General features: G+C 39.0%; 1 protein-coding gene across 2 annotated transcripts in view; it reads left to right on the top strand.

The window, feature by feature from the left end:
- The first annotated feature begins 3,845 nt into the window (after nt 1-3,845).
- Nucleotides 3,846-21,049, top strand: part of LARS1 (leucyl-tRNA synthetase 1) — a 52,473-nt gene continuing 35,269 nt past the window's right edge. For both annotated transcript variants that reach the window (XR_010067151.1, XM_063292364.1), the window contains exons 1-8: nt 3,846-3,921; nt 11,447-11,565; nt 13,993-14,080; nt 16,539-16,619; nt 17,427-17,558; nt 18,032-18,193; nt 18,681-18,793; nt 20,120-20,183. Coding sequence is in view for 1 of the 2 variants with exons in the window: in XM_063292364.1 (XP_063148434.1) it covers nt 3,916-3,921; nt 11,447-11,565; nt 13,993-14,080; nt 16,539-16,619; nt 17,427-17,558; nt 18,032-18,193; nt 18,681-18,793; nt 20,120-20,183 (765 nt within the window). In the remaining variant the exon portion in view is untranslated. The remainder of the gene's footprint in view (nt 3,922-11,446; nt 11,566-13,992; nt 14,081-16,538; nt 16,620-17,426; nt 17,559-18,031; nt 18,194-18,680; nt 18,794-20,119; nt 20,184-21,049) is intronic.

Here is a 21,049-nt window from a genome sequence, read left to right as displayed (position 1 = left end):
AATTAAATGCAAAATTCCAGAGGTTAGCCAGAAGAGATAAGGAATTATTTTTAAACAAGCAATGCGCGGAAGTGGAAGAAGACAATAGAATAGGAAGGACAAGAGACCTCTTCCAGAAAATTAGAAACATTGGAGGTAAATTCCAGGCAAAAATGGGTATGATCAAAAACAAAGATGGCAAGGACCTAACAGAAGAAGAAGAGATCAAGAAAAGGTGGCAAGAATATACAGAAGACCTGTATAGGAAGGATAACAATATCGGGGATAGCTTTGACGGTGTGGTCGGTGAGCTAGAGCCAGACATCCTGAAGAGTGAGGTTGAGTGGGCCTTAAGAAGCATTGCTAATAACAAGGCAACAGGAGACGACGGCATCCCAGCTGAACTGTTCAAAATCTTGCAAGATGATGCTGTCAAGGTAATGCATGCTATATGCCAGCAAATTTGGAAAACACAAGAATGGCCATCAGACTGGAAAAAATCAACTTATATCCCCATACCAAAAAAGGGAAACACTAAAGAATGTTCAAACTATCGAACAGTGGCACTCATTTCACATGCCAGTAAGGTAATGCTCAAGATCCTGCAAGGTAGACTTCAGCAGTTCATGGAGCGAGAATTGCCAGATGTACAAGCTGGGTTTAGAAAAGGCAGAGGAACTAGAGACCAAATTGCCAATATCCGCTGGATAATGGAAAAAGCCAGGGAGTTTCAGAAAAACATCTATTTCTGTTTTATTGACTATTCTAAAGCCTTTGACTGTGTGGACCATAACCAATTGTGGCAAGTTCTTAGTGGTATGGGGATACCAAGTCATCTTGTATGCCTCCTGAAGAATCTGTATAACGACCAAGTAGCAACAGTAAGAACAGACCACGGAACAACAGACTGGTTTAAGATTGGGAAAGGAGTACGGCAGGGCTGTATACTCTCACCCTACCTATTCAACTTGTATGCAGAACACATCATGCGACAAGCTGGGCTTGAGGAATCCAAGGCTGGAGTTAAAATCTCTGGAAGAAACATTAACAATCTCAGATATGCAGATGATACCACTTTGATGGCTGAAAGTGAAGAGGAACTGAGGAGCCTTATGATGAAGGTGAAAGAAGAAAGTGCAAAAGCTGGCTTGCAGCTAAACCTCAAAAAAACCAAGATTATGGCAACCAGCTTGATTGATAACTGGCAAATAGAGGGAGAAAATGTAGAAGCAGTGAAAGACTTTGTATTCCTAGGTGCAAAGATTACTGCAGATGCTGACTGCAGTCAGGAAATCAGAAGACGCTTAATCCTTGGAAGAAGAGCAATGACAAATCTCGATAAAATAGTTAAGAGCAGAGACATCACACTGACAACAAAGGTCCGCATAGTTAAAGCAATGGTGTTCCCTGTAGTAACATATGGCTGCGAGAGCTGGACCATAAGGAAGGCTGAGCGAAGGAAGATCGATGCTTTTGAACTGTGGTGTTGGAGGAAAATTCTGAGAGTGCCCTGGACTGCAAGAAGATCCAACCAGTCCATCCTCCAGGAAATAAAGCCAGACTGCTCACTTGAGGGAATGATATTAAAGGCAAAACCGAAATACTTTGGCCACATAATGAGAAGACAGGACACCCTGGAGAAGATGCTGATGCTAGGGAGAGTGGAAGGCAAAAGGAAGAGGGGCCGACCAAGGGCAAGATGGATGGATGATATTCTAGAGGTGACGGACTCGTCCCTGGGGGAGCTGGGGGTGTTGACGACCGACAGGAAGCTCTGGCGTGGGCTGGTCCATGAAGTCACGAAGAGTCGGAAGCGACTAAACGAATAAACAACAACAATAGTAGTTTCCAAATGCCTGACTATCACAACATGATAGGTGGTCTAGATTTAGAAACGAAAAAGGCAGTTCCTGGTCATATTTGAGCGCTGTTGCTGCATCATTGCAAGGGGCGGGCCTAATAATAATTTTGTTAGTGCTTTGCATATTCTTATATATGTACAGTATAACAAAAGTAATACTGCTTATGTAGTAGTAAATACTGACTTCAGTAGGGTTTATTTCCTAATAATTTTGTATTTCCAACTGCATATACCTATAAATGCAAAAAAGCCATCTTCTATTTCTATAGTGTGTGTACAAAGTATAGAAGAAAAAATACTTTTAATAACACAACAGTGAAGAAACATCAATATTGTATAATATGTAGTTCTTCTAGGAATATTTTTATCTTCGTTAAGTTTTTCTCATCAATATTTTAATTGATTTTTCTTTCCTGGGGACAAGGACATGTTACTTATCAACAATATGGTCAGCCTCACAGGCTATTTTGAAAGCTTGTATATGCCTTTAACAAGAGATGGTTTAATAACATCCTTTATTTCTTGGAATGCCTTTTCCCTTGGAGAAACGTTGGAAATGTGGCCTCTACAAGGCCCTTGTTTTTGTTATGGAGAAATCAAATTGAACATAAAGTGGCACTGAAAAGCTTCTTGGACATATTACAGCTTCTGAATACTTTGTAAACTTTCAGAATCAAAAATGTGATAGTTATGTCAGTGGGCCTCACATAGAACTATGTGCAATTTTTCTTTTTTTGCTCCTGCAGTCTTTTGGCATGTATTTTAGAGTCAAGTCCTAAAAGGGACGCGGTGGTGCTGCGGGTTAAACCGCTGAGCTGCTGAGCTTGCTGATCGGGTCGGCGGTTCGAATCCGTGTGACGGGGTGAGCTCCTGTTGCTAGTCCCAGCTCCTGCCAACCTAGCAGTTCGAAAACATGCAAATGTGAGTAGATTAATAGGTACCGCTTCAGCGGGCAGGTAACGGTGTTCCGTGTAGTCATGCCGGCCACATGACCACAGAACTGTCTACAGACAAACACCGGCTCTTTGGCTTTGAAACAGAGATGAGCACCGCCCCCTAGAGTCGGACACGACTGGACTTAATGTCAAGGGAACCCTAAAAGGATACTATTCATATAATCCAGCCAACCTGGACATCCAAATTATAATTTAATTCTATTTACTTCACTATTTACTTCACTATACTTTACCATTGAAAGGCAGAGAAGCGTTTATATATCAAGGACCACATTCTAGGTCTAATGGGGGAAAACTAGCCAACACACAGACAGACTTTTTTAAAATAAGCAAGGGACTTTCCTTATACATCTACTCAGAAATATACCTAAACATCAGCTGAAAAAAATATTAATTCCCAGACAAACATGAGTAAGGTTGAAATTCTTTGTGGAACAATAAACTTACTATTCAAATAACACAAGTAGCAGATTCTTCTGTTATTTCCTAGACTATAAAAAACTATATATGGACTCACTTTTTAAATAGAATATTCACATAAATTATTGTGCTGTGCAATCCTTTAGGAACTTATTCAAAACATGAATTCAACTGAGTTCAAAGTTTTTTCTTCAGTAAGAAGAAAGGTATTGCAGGTTTTAAAAACAAACAATTCAAACAGAATCAGCACTGATTACATTTGCAACTTTTCAACAGCTTCTGAAAAGGTGTAAAAAAATTTTCACCTCCACTCCCCCCTTCACTTACGACCATCAAATAGACTTGAACATAGTATCAGAAAGCGTGAAACTAAGATTTGGATACTCCTATTGGAGAGCATCGATATGTTTCATCCTTTCTGTGCATTATGGGAAACGTAGTATTCAATTCCAGGACTGCGCGGTTTGTGAAAAATCCTACAGTACACGCCAAGTAGTGACGCTTGGTTTCTAGGGAATTGTAGTTCAGCTGTCTGGTACCATGCGTTGTGTTAGTTCTGCGCAAACTCAGCCTCCCAAATGTCTTTGCGAGGGAACTGGCTCCACCTTAGTTTTCGTTGCATTGTGGGAGAACCGGCAGCGTGTTGTAGAGGCTCAAAGAGTAACTGCGGGTTGAAGTCTCTCGGACAAACAACGAACGATGACGGTGAATATGGAACATAGCGTCTCCTGGGTTGATTTTAGGTGGCTAGCTAGCAGTTGGACCATGAGTATGGATCGGAAGATGATCTTTCCTCTCAAAGGAGAAAGCAGAAAAGGGGCGAATAGGCCTATTCTCCCTTCCTTCCTATGCTGTCATTTAGCGAGACACGCTGGCGCTGTGACATGTTCCTTCCCTTAGAAAAGGACTTGTTAGAATATTCCGGGTTAAATTTCACGTGATAAACTAGTATTAAATAAGCAAAGCTGTAGGGCTATTTACGATGGTTAGCATAAAATTGTTCTTTGTGGAAATTGTTCGAAATCTCTGTATACTTTACAAGCCATTGCCTGGTTGGGGAAGGCAGATCAAATGGAGCAATCTTGTTCCATTTCCATCTTTGTACTTCAGTTCCTATATTCCTCAGCCAATATGACTGGGGATTAAAGGAATTGAGTGCCTGTATGACATCTAACATGGGTGAGCTGAATTAGGTTGGCCTATGCTGGAGGCATGATTAAAACAAGGATAAATGAATACATGAAGTTTCATTTCAGATATTTCCTGTTGCTTATTGTATGATATCAGATTATTTGTCCTGTTTACTTTTGCTTGGATTTCCACTATGAACTGGACTACTGTCCAGTTAATATCTCATTTGCAGACTAAGTGTTTACAAAAGAAACGTCTTTTGCATAAGTCACTAGGAAACCTCGTCCAATTAGCTTTACAAGGGTAACAGTCAGGTGAGGGCAGGACCCTTATTCAGCGGTGAAAAGAGTTAAATTTTTGAAGCTCTGTCCTCTGTGAAACTGTTAAAGGTATGAGATCTCTGTCTTTTTTTAAAAAGAAAAAAACTGGTGATGCTTAAGAATATGGATTTTGCTGTTGTGTGTTAGTACAAACCAGTACGATGTGAGCACCTCAATGATGCCATGAGCTAAACCGTGAAGGGCCACCCAAGATGGGAAGGTCATGACAGAGAGGTCAGACTAAATGCAATCCCTGGGGAAGGTAATGGCAACCCCCCCCAGTATTCTTGCCGTGAAAACTAAATGGATCAGTACAACCAGAGCTATGTTGGTATACCATCGGAAGATGAGACCCCCAGGTCGGAAGATGGTCAAAATGCTACTGGGGAGGAACAGAGGATGAGCTCAACTAGCCCCAGACGTGATGACGCAGCTAGCTCAAAGCCGAAAGGACGGCTAGCGGCCGACGGTGCTGGTGGTGAACGGCGAATCCGATGTTCTAAGGATCAACACACCATTGGAACCTGGAATGTAAGATCTATGAGCCAGGGCAAATTGGATGTGGTTATTGGTGAGATGTCAAGATTAAAGATAGACATTTTGGGCATCAGCGAACTGAAATGGACTGGAATGGGCCACTTCACATCAAATGACCACCAGATCTACTACTGTGGACAAGAGGACCACAGAAGAAATGGAGTAGCCTTCATAATTAATAATAAAGTGGCTAAAGCAGTGCTTGGATACAATCCAAAAAACGATAGAATGATCTCAGTTCGAATTCAGGGCAAGCCATCTAACATCACAGTGATCCAAATATACGCCCCAACCACAGATGCTGAAGAAGCTGAAGTAGAGCAGTTCTATGAGGATCTGCAGCACCTACTGGACAACACGCCTAAAAGAGATGTTATTTTCATCACGGGAGACTGGAATGCTAAGGTGAGCAGTCAAATGACACCTGGAATTACAGGTAAGCATGGCCTGGGAGAACAAAACGAAGCAGGACATAGGCTGATAGAATTTTGCCAAGACAACTCACTCTGCATAACGAACACCCTCTTCCAACAACCTAAGAGACGGATTTATACATGGACTTCACCAGATGGACAACATTGAAATCAGATTGACTACATCCTTTGCAGCCAAAGGTGGCGGACATCTATACAGTCAGTAAAAACAAGACCTGGAGCTGACTGTAGTTCCGATCATGAACTTCTTATTGCACAATTTAGGATCAGACTAAAGAGATTAGGGAAGACCCACAGATCAGCTAGATATGAGCTCACTAATATCCCTAAGGAATATGCAGTGGAGGTGAAGAATAGATTTAAGGGACTGGACTTAGGAGATAGGGTCCCGGAAGAACTATGGACAGAAGTTTGCAACATTGTTCAGGAGGCGGCAACAAAATACATCCCAAAGAAAGAGAAAACCAAGAAGGCAAAATGGCTGTCTGCTGAGACGCTAGAAGTAGCCCAAGAAAGAAGGAAAGCAAAAGGCAACAGTGATAGGGGGAGATATGCCCAATTAAATGCAAAATTCCAGAGGTTAGCCAGAAGAGATAAGGAATTATTTTAAACAAGCAATGCGTGGAAGTGGAAGAAGACAATAGAATAGGAAGGACAAGAGACCTCTTCCAGAAAATTAGAAACATCGGAGGTAAATTCCAGGCCAAAATGGGTATGATCAAAAACAAAGATGGCAAGGACCTAACAGAAGAAGAAGAGATCAAGAAAAGGTGACAAGAATATACAGAAGACCTGTATAGGAAGGATAACAATATTGGGGATAGCTTTGACAGTGTGGTCAGTGAGCTAGAGCCAGACATCCTGAAGAGTGAGGTTGAATGGGCCTTAAGAGGCATTGCTAATAACAAGGCAGCAGGAGACGATGAAATCCCAGCTGAACTGTTCAAAATCTTGCAAGATGATGCTGTCAAGGTAATGCATGCTATATGCCAGCAAATTTGGAAAACACAAGAATGGCCATCAGACTGGAAAAAATCAACTTATATCCCCATACCAAAAAAGGGAAACACTAAAGAATGTTCAAACTATCGAACAGTGGCACTCATTTCACATGCCAGTAAGGTAATGCTCAAGATCCTGCAAGGCAGACTTCAGCAATTCATGGAGCGAGAATTGCCAGATGTACAAGCTGGGTTTAGAAAAGGCAGAGGAACTCGGGACCAAATTGCCAATATCCGCTGGATAATGGAAAAAGCCAGGGAGTTTCAGAAAAACATCTATTTCTGTTTTATTGACTATTCTAAAGCCTTTGACTGTGTGGACCATAACAAATTGTGGCAAGTTCTTAGTGGTATGGGGATACCAAGTCATCTTGTATGCCTCCTGAAGAATCTGTATAACGACCAAGTAGCAACAGTAAGAACAGACCACGGAACAACAGACTGGTTTAAGATTGGGAAAGGAGTACGGCAGGGCTGTATACTCTCACCCTACCTATTTAACTTGTACGCAGAACACATCATGCAACATGCTGGGCTTGAGGAATCCAAGGCTGGAGTTAAAATTGCTGGAAGAAACATTAACAATCTCAGATATGCAGATGATACCACTTTGATGGCTGAAAGCGAAGAGGAACGGAGGAGCCTTATGATGAAGGTGAAAGAAGAAAGTGCAAAAGCTGGCTTGCAGTTAAACCTCAAAAAAACCAAGATTATGGCAACCAGCTTGATTGATAACTGGCAAATAGAGGGAGAAAATGTAGAAGCAGTGAAAGATTTTGTATTTCTAGGTGCGAAGATTACTGCAGATGCTGACTGCAGTCAGGAAATCAGAAGACGCTTAATCCTTGGGAGAAGAGCAATGACAAATCTCGATAAAATAGTTAAGAGCAGAGACATCACACTGACAACAAAGGTCCGCATAGTTAAAGCAATGGTGTTCCCCATAGTAACATATGGCTGCGAGAGCTGGACCATAAGGAAGGGTGAGCGAAGGAAGATAGATGCTTTTGAACTGTGGTGTTGGAGGAAAATTCTGAGAGTGCCTTGGAGTGCAAGAAGATCCAACCAGTCCATCCTCCAGGAAATAAAGCCAGACTGCTCACTTGAGGGAACGATATTAAAGGCAAAACCGAAATACTTTGGCCACATAATGACGAGACAGGACACCCTGGAGAAGATGCTGATGCTAGGGAGAGTGGAGGGCAAAAGGAAGAGGGGCCGACCAAGGGCAAGGTGGATGGATGATATTCTAGAGGTGACGGACTCGTCCCTGGGGGAGCTGGGGGTGTTGATGACTGACAGGAAGCTCTGGCGTGGGCTGGTCCATGAAGTCACGAAGAGTCGGAAGCAACTAAACAAATAAACAACAAAGTACATTTGATGTCATTTTCAATCATGAATCTGGGATGATTTCAGTGGTATGAGTTTTTATAAATTTATATCTTAATATTTTAAGAACTTCAGGAAACAGGAAATTTTGAAGTTGAGAAAACACTTTCACTTTTTGAGCATTCTTTTCTATATTATTATCAGAAAGAATATTTAATGAAATAAAGCATCTCATTAACATAGGAATATGCCACACTATGTAAGTGTTTATATAGTATTATTATAAAACACGAGTAGTACATTATATTATTTAGGTACAGTGGTATTTATACAGTATTGACTAGAGATTATTAACACTCTGATGATTTAGATAACTTAAACCTTTAAAGATAAAGAAAAAAGGTTGTGTCAATATTAATTATGTTTTCTAAAATGTTCAAGTTGATAAGCATAAGGTTGCTTAAATTTTACCTCTAAAGCTGAGTGTAGCATTGATAAACAACTGCAAAACACATTAAATTATTTGTTATATAATAAAGGTTTCTATCTTAAAGTTAATAATTAGCACTAAAGTCTCCACTGTGTTGTTACTTATTGTTGTTTATGCATGTTAGAAAAAAGCAGGAAAAAGTTAAACTAATTAAAAGAATGACTATCCATTGCAATCTAATACAAGGCCTTAGTTTTCAAGAGTCAGAAGTTACTTCTGCACCAATGGACCTATCCAGGACCCCAGCTTTATTGCCAGTTAATCCAACAGGTACTCTGCCTCCCCTGTGGCATACCTAACTGAACACTGGAGAGCCTTCACTCTGGCATGATGTCATGCCCTCCCCTCAGCTGTCCTTGAAGGCCAATACAGGATGGTTCTGTTCCTGGAGAGACAATGTCCCTGGGATTCTGGAAATGCAAAAACAACAGAGCATGTGCTTCTCCAGTGCCTGTGCCATAGAGACATTCATACTAGCATCATCTCACCATTACTGCATAAATACCCAGGATGCACAGGACAATTCTACGCCTCCGTGCTGCTTTCAGATACCAACCTTGCTACAACATACAATGTTGCCAGGTTCTGCACAGCAGCACTCAGACTTTGTCAGGTGATGACCTGTGCCATAAACTAGACTTAATGAGCACCTAGTTGACCATATTAGAATGCTCTGTAATTTGATAGATGTAGTCTTCCACATACTAACCTTTTATGCTCCCCTACACTCATCTAATGCTAAAGATTTGATTGATTTGATTGGAAGTCCCTTCTACAGATGCAGCTTGTAATCTATGATAACTACGCACACTGAGGACTTGTATGGGCCACTTACTTTTAGAACTGTTAGAATGTTATTTTTATTTATTTTATTTATTAATCAAATTTATCACCGCCCATCTCCCAAAGGGGACTCCGGGTGGTTTACAATAATGCTTTATTAATGTTCTGCTGCTGTTGAAAGTGAACAGAATAACTTTATTTTTAAAATATTCCACAGTGTCAAAATGTGAAGGTCCTCATGTCAGAGATTTGCAACATTCTAAAACAAGCAATTCTTGGGATATATTAATTATTAGTACAGAATGATATCTGCAGTCCTTGGTGTTGAGGACTTTGTGCCTATTCTGTATCTTCTAATTTGTTCACACTTTCTGTGTAGAGGGAAAAACCTTTTTTCTTACATTTAATCCTGCTTACTAATGGCACCCAATTTCAGAGTGAGACATTGTTAGCTTTTTCCTAAGTGTGATTGCCTGATTAATGAAGATGGTAGCTTTTGCGATACCTTGTTTTGGTGGTTTTTGCTCCTGCTGAGTTTATATTGCTTACCTGCTATATTGGTTAGTATATTGTTTTGCTTTGATTATAAGCTGCTGTTTAGCCAAAAGGGAAAAGTAAATATGATTTTATAAATTCACAGTGTATTTTAGGTGTCACTGGAATTGTCATGTAAATTTCCAACTGATGTGCCGATTGTGAATGTAATAATTTTTTGACTTTGTCCTTTGGTTCATTAGATGGCAATATGACAAGTGGGACTTGCAGCTTTTCTGGTTCATTAATCAAGAAGAACTATCAGATTCATCTTGAGCTTGCATAACATGCCAGGCTCTTAATATTTACAAATTTATTTATTTTATTTTTATTTTATTATTTTATATCCCACCTTTATTATTTTTATAAATAATATTATTTATAAAAATTATATTATTATTTTATAAATAACTCAAGGCAGCGAACATACCAATGCTATCAATAATCCTTTGATAGTTGCATATTTCCAATTTTCATATAGCATGGAACAGGCTATCAGAGGTAAAATTCAGCAGTTTGTCTCAAATTGTGAACCTCAACTTCCATTTTTAAAGGACTCTCCTTTTAGTTTAATACAGGTAATCCTCGCTTACCAACCACTTGTTCAGCAACTGTTCAAAATTATGACGGTGCTGAAAAAGGAAACTTATGGCTGGTCCTTGAAGTTGTGGCTGTTGCAGCTTCCCCGTGGTCATGTAATTGCGATTTGAGTACTTGGCAACCGGTGCACATTTACAATGGTCGCAGCATCCTGTGGTCATGTGATCACCATTTGCAACCTTCACAGCCAGCTTCTGACAAGCAAAGTCAATGGGGAAGCTGGCAGGAAGTTGCAACTCACGGTCACATGATGTTGCACTTAATGACCACAGGTGATTCACTTAATGACCACAGTTGGAACTGACATCATAAGTTGACGCAGTTACATGACATTTCACTTTATGACTGTGTCTCTTAGTGACAGAATTGCCAGTCCCAATTGTGGTTGGTAAGTGAGGACTAACCATATACTGTAAAACTAAATGCTATCAAACTTCCTGCCATGTAAAAAAATAATAGCACAATTTGCAATTCAGCAAATGTGAAAATATGATCAATTTTCATATTTTCACTTCTTCAGATAATAGGTATTTGCACTACCAACCAATGTTAAGGTATAAATCTCCAACTAATAATTAGTACAGTATTTTTAAAGTGTGACAAGGATTAAAAATGAGTTACTGAACTAGCATGATTTGATATTTTGCAGGCATATTTATTTATTTATTTTTCAAATTTAATTACCGCCCATCTCCCCCAAAAGAGGGACTCTGGGCGGTTTACAATAAAATTGAACTATAATCATAAACGTTAAAATCTCATAAAACCAGACACATTACAATTATTATATCCTAACAAAATAAGTAGGATCTGAACTCATATGAAAAGGAGAGCAGTAGTGTTATTTTCTTGTTAATATTAATTTTAAGTTCATGCAAAATTTTGAAATTTCTATAAGAGACAGTATCTGGATAATATTGTAGAGTTAATATTCAGGATATATGTTGTGTTTTGTGTGCAAATTTAAAGTTCTGGCACAATAACTTAGTACAAAATTGTACTCTTTGTACTAACATTAAACTGTACTACTTAAGCTAATCACACTATTAAGATATTACTTCTTCTTTTAAGGAACGGAAAGGGACAGCTAAAGTAGACTTCTTGAAAAAAATAGAAAAGGAAATCCAACAGAAATGGCACAATGAAAAAGCATTTGAAGTTAATGCTGAAGATGCTGCAAATCACAAAAAGTAAGAATACTCATTTCAGATATAGCTGGGAATTTCAGATATTTGAGTATGTACTCTAATGGGATTTTTAAAAATATTAGCTATGTATTGATTTCTGTATTTAAGTTTAAAGACAATAGTAAAACTAGTTTCGAATAACTTTTAAATTTGGTTTTTTGAATAGTGGCAAGCTTGCGGGTAGTATAATGGGTCACATCATTATGGGAACTACATAAAAGTTTCCTTAAAAGTGTCCCTTCAGAAAGCTAAAGTCCATGTGAGATCTAAGCAAAATAAAAACAGATTAGGAGATGGGAAACCTGAAAATCACATCCAGTATACAATGAAAGTAAGTGTATAATCAGAAACATCAAATGCAGAGTTGGCTGATATTGTGGGTGCAGGTTTTTTTATAGTGTGCCTCTAAATTGCTGAAATCCCCAACTTGATTTATTATTCCTGATCTCTTTTCTCTTAGAAGAGGAATAATTTAAAAAATAGATGACAAACATATAAAAGTTTGCTAGAGCAGTAGTAAGGTTGGTTAATCAACACAGACACGTCTGTAGTTTTTTCCCCCCCTGAATTCAAACAGTTGAAGCAGAAACACACACGCATTCACAAGAAGTGTATCCTAGGACACAGAGGATATAATTATCTTAATCTTTGTTTTCATTATGCTGTCCTTTAAAAGTTAAAAGCAGTGACACACAAGAGACTCCTTGTGAGTCAACTCCAGTCCAACTCCAGATGTGAGTCTGATGGTGATTTTGAATAGGCAATCATTACAGTGCCTCCTCCTGGGATTAATTTCTGGTTTGACCTTCTGTCCTGGGATTTCTAGTCATTTCCTATCTGGCTCAACCAAGGCTAGGTAGGTGCTGCCATCTAGCTGGGTACATTAAAAGGACATAGATTCCTGTGAGAAATTCTGAGTGAAAACCGAAGTTAAGCGTGACATTCTGCTATGCAGTTCCGTAATTTGCTTGTGGGTGCCACTTAATTATTATAGTTTCTTTATGTATGGATGTAGCAAAAATGAACAGAGAAAAAGACTGAGTTTGCATCTGATTGGAACTGTCTCCTGGCAGAATGAAGTTCTTTTTGCATGCAACTTGTACGTGTCTCAAATTTGGAGAGTTGCGGGATCATCTAGAGTGCATTTGCTCAGGGGAATGTTAGAGGATAGAATAGAGAATCCCACTGAATGAGGAGAGAATAGAGGAGAGGAGAGAATAGAGAATCCCACTGAATGAAGTCTGTTTGCCTGATCTGAGAGGGATCCTTTATCTGTAGGTGTTCTGCCAAGGGTCCAGGCAGTGATCAGGTGCCCAGACAATCGGGTCTTTTAGATACAGAGACAATAAGCACACCAGTGAGTAAAGAGATTTTAAGATTTATTATTAAGTCAAACCGATTTAAACAGAAACATAATTTAGACAGATTAAACAGAAGCATGAAAAGCGTAACATAAAGAAAAATCATAATATACCAAGCAAGATGATACCCAGTCTTCCATTGGCTGTCAGGAGCCCCTTAATAATGACAGTGGAGATACCCCAGGGCAGCTCAATTTCCACAGTACCAGACTCTGGCCCTAAGACCTCATGACCCTGTTTCCATGGCACTGAGACTGCAGGATCTGACCTTGAGTTTCCAGGGTCTGAGACACCTGTTTGTGACATCCAAGAGCCTGGGAAGCTATACAGATAAGATAGTGCTAATGTAAACAATCTTGGGGATTTCTCTTCTCCCCCACCCAAGTAAAAGTGAAAACAACAACAACAAGCAAGCTAAATATTATTATCTCAGAGTGAACCGTAAGCTTCTTCGCATGAAGGAGAAATCATAATATGTCGCTTAAACTCCTCAAAATACAATGGTATTGCCACTACAGTAGGCCACAAAGGTGAAATAATGGGAATGCTACTTGGAATTCTCTGTCATTGTTGAGTTGCCTGAGCTAAGTTTGTGTTTGAATTGAGAATCTTAGATTACTTATGCAGAATTTTCTGTTTTAATTATTTCTCCTTCACTCAGACCTAAATTCTCAGTAGTCTCCCCTAACTTTCTGGTAAGGCTTGTTAGAGGTACATGTGATTATGGGGAAGGAAATGTTCTGTTGTATGAATTAGTCTGTTCAGACATTATGGAATATCTTCCACTGTGTTTACTGACATACAAATTTAATCAGTTAACTAAAACCCATGTTTAATGGCTACGTTTTTTTAAATTGGATATCATCCAATTAATATTTCCGTAACGTTAATTTTTATGCAAGGTCACTTCATTTGTTTCAAATGTGATACCTGCTAGTAAATATTGTATTGCATATTATGTTGCAGTGACGAATCATGAAATATTTATAGGACTACAACCCAGCTGTCTTTTAACTGAATTCCTGAAAATTAGTTGATTTTTTAAAAATATGTTTAAATCTTCATTCAGCAGTGGGAAATATTTTGCTACTTTTCCGTATCCATACATGAATGGCCGGCTTCACCTGGGACACACTTTTTCTTTATCGAAATGTGAGGTAAGAATTTTTCTTCATTAATAGTTTCAAGAAGCCCCTCCAAAGAAAATAGAAATTTGTAAAACCTGCTGAGTTTCTATTTACACATTCAGCTTCATTCATTCATTCATTCATTCATTCATTCATTCATTCATTCATTCATTCGATTTGCATAACCTCCCATCTCACCTAAGTGACTCTGGGTCACTCACAACAGGTAAAAAAACAACAACCAAAGAGAAACAGGTTAAAACAAATATAGTAAAGGTTTCCCTTGACATTAAGTCCAGTCGTGTCCGACTCTAGGGGGCGGTGCTCATCTCCATTTCAAAGCCAAAGAGCTGGTGTTTGTCTGTAGACACTTCCGTGGTCATGTGGTTGGCATGACTAAACGGAACGCCGTTACCTGCCCACTGAAGCGGTACCTATTAATCTACTCACATTTACATATGCAGACATATAAAAATCATCAGTAAATAGTGTTAAAAATAATAGATCATATTATCTTTGTTTTAATCCAGAAAGTTTTCATTTGGAGCAGGGTCCCCAAACTGTTCAGTTCATTAACCCCTTCATGAAGTTTTGGATTGTTCACTGACCCCAATTTATCATATGAAAATAATTTAATAAATACTACTTTAACTAATAGTACTATAAATAACAACAACAACAATAATGACAACTCAAGGCCACTCTCACTGGCAGCTGATCACCCAGCCCTGGATAGCACTGTCTCTTCACTAGCCACCTCACCTTCAGGACTATGGACTGGCGTTGTCCTAACTACCAGGAAACACACTGAGACAATGACTTGGTCTCTAATATTTATTACTAGTACTTAACAAGAATCCTAGCAAACTGAGGAAGTGTGGGAAAAACCCAGCCATATAAACCCCAAAGGTTAAGGCGGTCCCGATCTGTGTCTCTTTGAATGGCTGAACAGTTCCTCAGTGCTACGCATGCGCTTGACAGTCTGGGTGGGAGCCCCCTGCTCTCCATCCTTACTCATGACAGGCGTGGAGGTCTATAGAGACCCAAAAGATTAATTGACCCCAACTGACCTTATGTTAGTTATCAACTATGTATTGACCCCCAGACATTTACTGACTTCCTTTTGACCCCCAGACATTTATTGTCCCCTAGGATAGTCCCATCAACCCTTAGGGGGCGACATTGACCACTTTGGGGAACCCTGATTTAGAGGTATTCTAAATTAGCAGCTACATTTCCAGGTGATATTGGTAGGCTAGGATCAGGCTACAGCAGTGGTTCTGCTTCTGCAGTAGTTCTTGTGCTGGGTTTGCCTTGCAATGAGTTTGACCCCAATATGCCGGGGAAACAGTTTCTTTTTTGATATTCAGGGCAAAGCCAACTCCTTTTCCTGAATGTTATCTGCATCTGAAAAAAAACCTATATCTGTATTTTTATTAGTTTGGGACTGACATCATCAAATAATCCTCCAAAGAGAACTTGCTACTAAGCAGTTCTCACTTAGTTTTTCTAGTTTTCATTGTGTGCAATGAATTGTTTCATATGGATAAGTATTCAGTACAAGTAGGCAATTGGTTCCGGAACTGCTGTCACTAAGCGATGCGGTTGTGAAGGATAATGTCACATGATTGTGCTGCTTAACGATGGCAATCCTGGCAGTCCGGTTGCTGTCATTAAGCGAGGACCTCGCATGACAACGACTTCTGGCTGCCTGCTGGCTTCCCCATTTACTTGTGGGAAGTTGGCAGGGAACATTGGAAATGGTGAACTGACCCTGGGGACGCTGCAACGGCTGGAACTCTGAGGACTGCTCATTCGGTGCCGTCACAAGTGTGAACGGTTGCTAAATGAATGGACATTACCGATACTATAAAAAACAGCCCAAGGTCGTACAGTTCATGCCCATGTTTAGCCCTTCCGTTTGGAGTTCTCTGTTCAACCATGGCTTGGGATTCATCAGGTTCCCAGTCCTGGTACGGTGATCTGTGATCCAATGTTGAAAATATTGGAGGACATTCTTATACAGTGTGGACCTTCTTCTTTGGCAGCTGACTGGAGGTTTTATAGTTCTGCTAATACTTTATTTCCTTTAACCTAATCAAATAACTTTTCCTACCGACTTTAAAAATGTATTGTTCCATGTCCAGAACCTCTGAGGAGAATAGAAATTGTAATGTTACAATCCCATATAGGTTTACTTGGAGCTGTCCCATTGAATGCCATGGAATTTATGTTGATCTGGCAGTATGCACTTGCACAATAAATAGCCATGGGATTTCCACTGCTTCTAATCTTCATGTTTTAAAGGCACTGAAGTAAATGATTTCTTTCTCTCCAGTTCTGGGTTATGCTTGAATTTTCCCTCAGGAAAATAAATCTCTGAGACATTCTGATAAATGCTTCTAACTTACCTATTTGTGTTTCATCCTCACCTCTTTCTCCCATTCTCTGACATTAATGCTTGCTGTTGTTTTCATGTGTCCCACAGTTTGCAGTTGGGTACCAGAAACTGAAAGGAAAGATATGTCTATTTCCCTTTGGACTCCATTGTACTGGCATGCCCATTAAGGTAAAACTGGGGTTTAGTTGACCATCTGGACCAAAAAACATTCGGTTTCTGAATCAAGGAAATACATTTTTCTGTATTTTACTTCTAAAGCTTAACAGGTATACCATGTATGCATTTGGTTGGTATGCTAGAACTGCCCATTTTAGTATACAAACGATCCTGGGACACTGAAATACTTTAGATTCAATCCAGAGTGGGAGCGAGTGGGAGCGCAGATACAGGGCCAGCCAAGGTTTTGTTAAAAGAACCACATCTGCTTCCAGGATCACACAGCTACAGTAGAAACTGCCATATCCTTTTCAGGATTAAATCTAAAGCTTTTCACAGTTCTAGTAATCCATGAGGATGTGGATATCAGGGTTGCTCACATCTATGGTAAAATTTGGTAATAAAAGTTACCAAGAATACTACTCTTGACGGGTAGCAATGAACAAGCTTCCAGAAAGTTGTAGGAATTACAGCCCAAGTAAAAAGATAGGATTAAAGAAAACACCTGCTCTTCCCACAGAAGAATCCACTCCATATTTGAAAACAGCCCTTCTGTTTGCACACGTGGGGTTGGAAGCGTTCCATTTACTCCCTTTGGAAAAGTAATGCACCGTATTTTAAAGAACTTGCCAGGGTCAGAGAACAAATCATTCGACCTTTGTGTGGACCAGAATAAAAGATGCAGAGCATTATCACTTTTAACTGTTGCGACAGAGGAGCAATAATAATAATAATAATATATTAAATTTATAGGCCACCATCCAGATCTTGCATGCATGGGCCCCAACAGTTGTTGAGCTCTGGTGCATTTTCTCTTAGGCATGTGCGGATAAGCTGAAACGAGAAATGGAGCTGTATGGCTGCCCACCAGAATTTCCAGATGAGGAGGAGGAGGAGGAAGAGGAGCCAAACCAAGAAGTGGTCATTAAAGATAAAGCTAAAGGCAAAAAGGTATTTAAAAGCACAGCTGTAGTAGTTTCCTTCCTTCCTTCATGGTCAAGGGCTGTATCCAACTGGGGACACCATCACCCAATTTTCCGTTGTTTTATTTTTCTGCGTCTGCTTCTTTCTCTTCCTTTTCTCTATCCCTGCCATTCCCATTCTCTGTCATTCTGTCTCCCTGTGTCCCTTCCCAGTGATAGAAGCCTGAACTGATTGCTTGCAGGAAGCTTTTGAAATTATTCAGAAAGCTACTGGTAACTAGCTTTGATTTGCAGTATGAATAATTTATGATTCCCTGAGATTATTTACATCTTGCAATACAACTGTATATTTGTAGGAATCATCACCTAATGTGAAATATTTAATGAACTTTTCTGTCCTCCTATAACTTTAATGATTTTTTTCAAGATTTTTTATGCACATAATGAAAGTATCATACTTAGCTACTGGGCATATAGTTTTTTTCCCCCTTTTGTTTAAAGAGTAAAGCTGCAGCTAAGACTGGCTCTTCAAAATACCAGTGGGGCATCATGAAATCTTTGGGCCTCTCTGATGAAGAAATACTAAAATTTTCGGAGGCTGAACATTGGCTTGGCTACTTCCCACCTCTGGCTGTTCAAGATTTAAAACACATGGGACTAAAGGTATTATCTATTTCTTACATTGTTGATCAAATGTATTTCATTTTTATGCTCCTCAGACTTTTTATTTTGCTGTGTAGGGCTTGAGCTGCATATATGAGAAGTATCTATAGGAGAATTTTCCAAATGAATCTGCATTCTCTTGTAAATGTTATGACTGAGTTTTGATGTTCTTATTGAGGGCAAACATTTTAACTGAAACAGTACATAAGGATTGCTTTGGATAGATCTTTGCTGCAAAAGTTCATGCAACTTTTGAGTATTAGTGTTAGCCCTTTTTGAGTATTTACTTTTCTCATTCAAATAACAGATAACCATACCATATTACATTCTATTTTCAAAATTTAGAAATTTTAAAAGCAGATTGCCATGGGAATAGGAGATGGTGTTTGTGGAATTCAAAGCTATCTCTCTCTTTTCCCCACAAAGTTAACATCACTGATCTTTGGGTTCCACCCTATGAATGATCTTCATTTTCATGACTTTCCAGGTAGATTGGAGACGCTCTTTTATTACTACCAATGTCAACCCCTATTATGATTCTTTTGTACGATGGCAATTTCTAACCCTCAGAGAAAGAAATAAAATCAAATTTGGAAAACGGTAAGTATACTGTCTTGATGTGTCCACTTATAGAACATAATGCAAAGAACCCTCTTGCTTAGCTGCTTGTACTATTTCAAAAATACAGCATTGAGGATTATTTATTTATGGGTTCACGGAACCCATCCATCCCATATTCATGGTTTTCTTTGGTGAGAGGTCTTTGGGGTACTGCAGAAGGGTAACATCCTCACTTTCCCAAAACCATAGTTTTTAATTGAATAAAGGGAAAAACAAGTAAACACAATGGTCAAAATATGCAATTAAATTGAAAACGCTTACATCTTTCTTGGTAAATGAGTACATCATTATATAGGTGTAGCATAGTACAGATATTTAAGTAGTGGTTATCGGTTGGTGAAAATGGAACGGAAGGGAAGGGGAGAATATGGTATTGAAAGATCCTCTTCACAATGTTTTTATTATGCTTTATTTTTTATATTGCTTTTTTATCTTTATTGTGTGATTTCTGGTTAAGTTCATGCAATAATTTTTTTAAAATACATAAGGATAAAAGTTCCATATTTACAGAACTGTCAGCCCTCTGTATTAATATAATTGAATATAGGCCTCTTAAATGATGGATGGAATTTAGCTTAAATGATTTATTGCAAACATCTAATAACATACGTGCCAGTAAATATTCTGTGGTTCTACACCATTCAAATGGAAATCCACCAGGTCTGGGAGTTTTTCCTAATTTCATAGCTTGAGTTGTTCCTAGGATTTCTTGTAAATAATATCAATGGCTGTGCCAGCTTTTTAAATCTTCCACTTCAGTATTTCTCCCCAAATTAATAATTTGTGGTTCAGTTACAGCTAGCTCCAATGGATGCAACCGAGTATAAAAATAACAAGCCTGTTAATAGATCAATAGATTTTGTCTTCCTGTATAACTGACTATTGTTAGCCTGAGCTCCAGATATAAAATGTTGTTTTTGTTCTTTCATCCAATGAGCCAATAACTTTCCAACTTTCTCTTCTGGTTTCCTATTGTTCTGATTAACACATTTCAAAGAATATTAAAAATATTAAAATTGTTCTGAATGTAGTAGTCCCAATTTAGCCATGGCTGCTAAAAATACTTGGTATAACTGCCCAATTCAGTTCAGCACTGTTGTTTATAGTGGCTCCCCTTATGGCTTCCCTGGGAGAGGAAAGTGAAATGGAAAGCCAAGAATTGTGCTCCTGCACCATTTTCCCTTGGACTTAGTCTGCATGGTAGAGGGATATCTGGCATGGATTGGACTAACAAAATGCACAATATTCCCTGTTCAGTGTCTAATATGAACACACAATTAAACAATGAATTAATTTGCCTTGTAGATATACTATTTATTCACCAAAAGATGGTCAACCCTGCATGGATCATGACAGACAAACAGGGGAGGTAATGAAGGGTTTTTAAAAATACTATTAAGTTTTAATGAGATGAGACCTTGGAGATTAAGGCTGAGGGGTGGGAGGGAAGGGGAGGATCAGGAAAAATGGCTTCCTTGCCCTCTTCATCTGCTGTTTCCTGATTCTGTCTGTGGAGCCTTCTCTCTCTCAAACGGTTAAGTTTGGACTGAATATTATATCTGAATGCTCACCTGAAACACCTAAATAGAAAATTAAAGAGATTTAGACAGAACTTACAAAGCATTATCAATAGTAGTAGGCAGCATCTAGCCAACCTTAGTATCTTAAAAAGTGCTAATGTGTGGCCCGGCCTGGTTAGTACTTGGGAGAATCTCAAGTCCCAGGATTGGGAAGTTGAAAAAGTATTCCAGAAGAAAACGGTGGCAAGCTTCTTCCATATCATTGCTAAGAAGGTTATATGTTTATGTAACTGTAAGAAGTTGAGCTTGACTCAATAACCTTGATATAGTATTAGGATATAAATATGGAATTAGGAAAGATAATTTTAAACGTAGTTTGTAAATTGGGACTGTGAGTCAACTTTCAGAGAAAATAAGAATGAAAAGTCACCTAGGCACCCAAGTTTCTGGAAAAGCTGCTTGGACACTGGCCTCTGGTTTTGTGTCACTGGCAGCTTATACTGTTTATACTAGATTTCCATAGAATCACCACTTTCCTGCATTATTTCTCACTTGGGATTGCTAGGACATATTCTAACCTGGTATCTATTGACACCAGGGTTATGTAGTGCTTCACATTAAAGAAGAAAAGAAGCTTTGAAGTGTGTACAGCATGTATCTGCAACTCCTTAAATCAGTCATGTAATTCTTGGAAAAGATGCAGATGCTTTAAGGA

This window comes from Candoia aspera, chromosome 2 (genome assembly GCF_035149785.1).
Source record: "Candoia aspera isolate rCanAsp1 chromosome 2, rCanAsp1.hap2, whole genome shotgun sequence".
In the NCBI taxonomy this organism is placed as follows: Eukaryota; Metazoa; Chordata; class Lepidosauria; order Squamata; family Boidae; genus Candoia; species Candoia aspera.
This window is presented reverse-complemented; position numbering and strand designations above follow the sequence as displayed.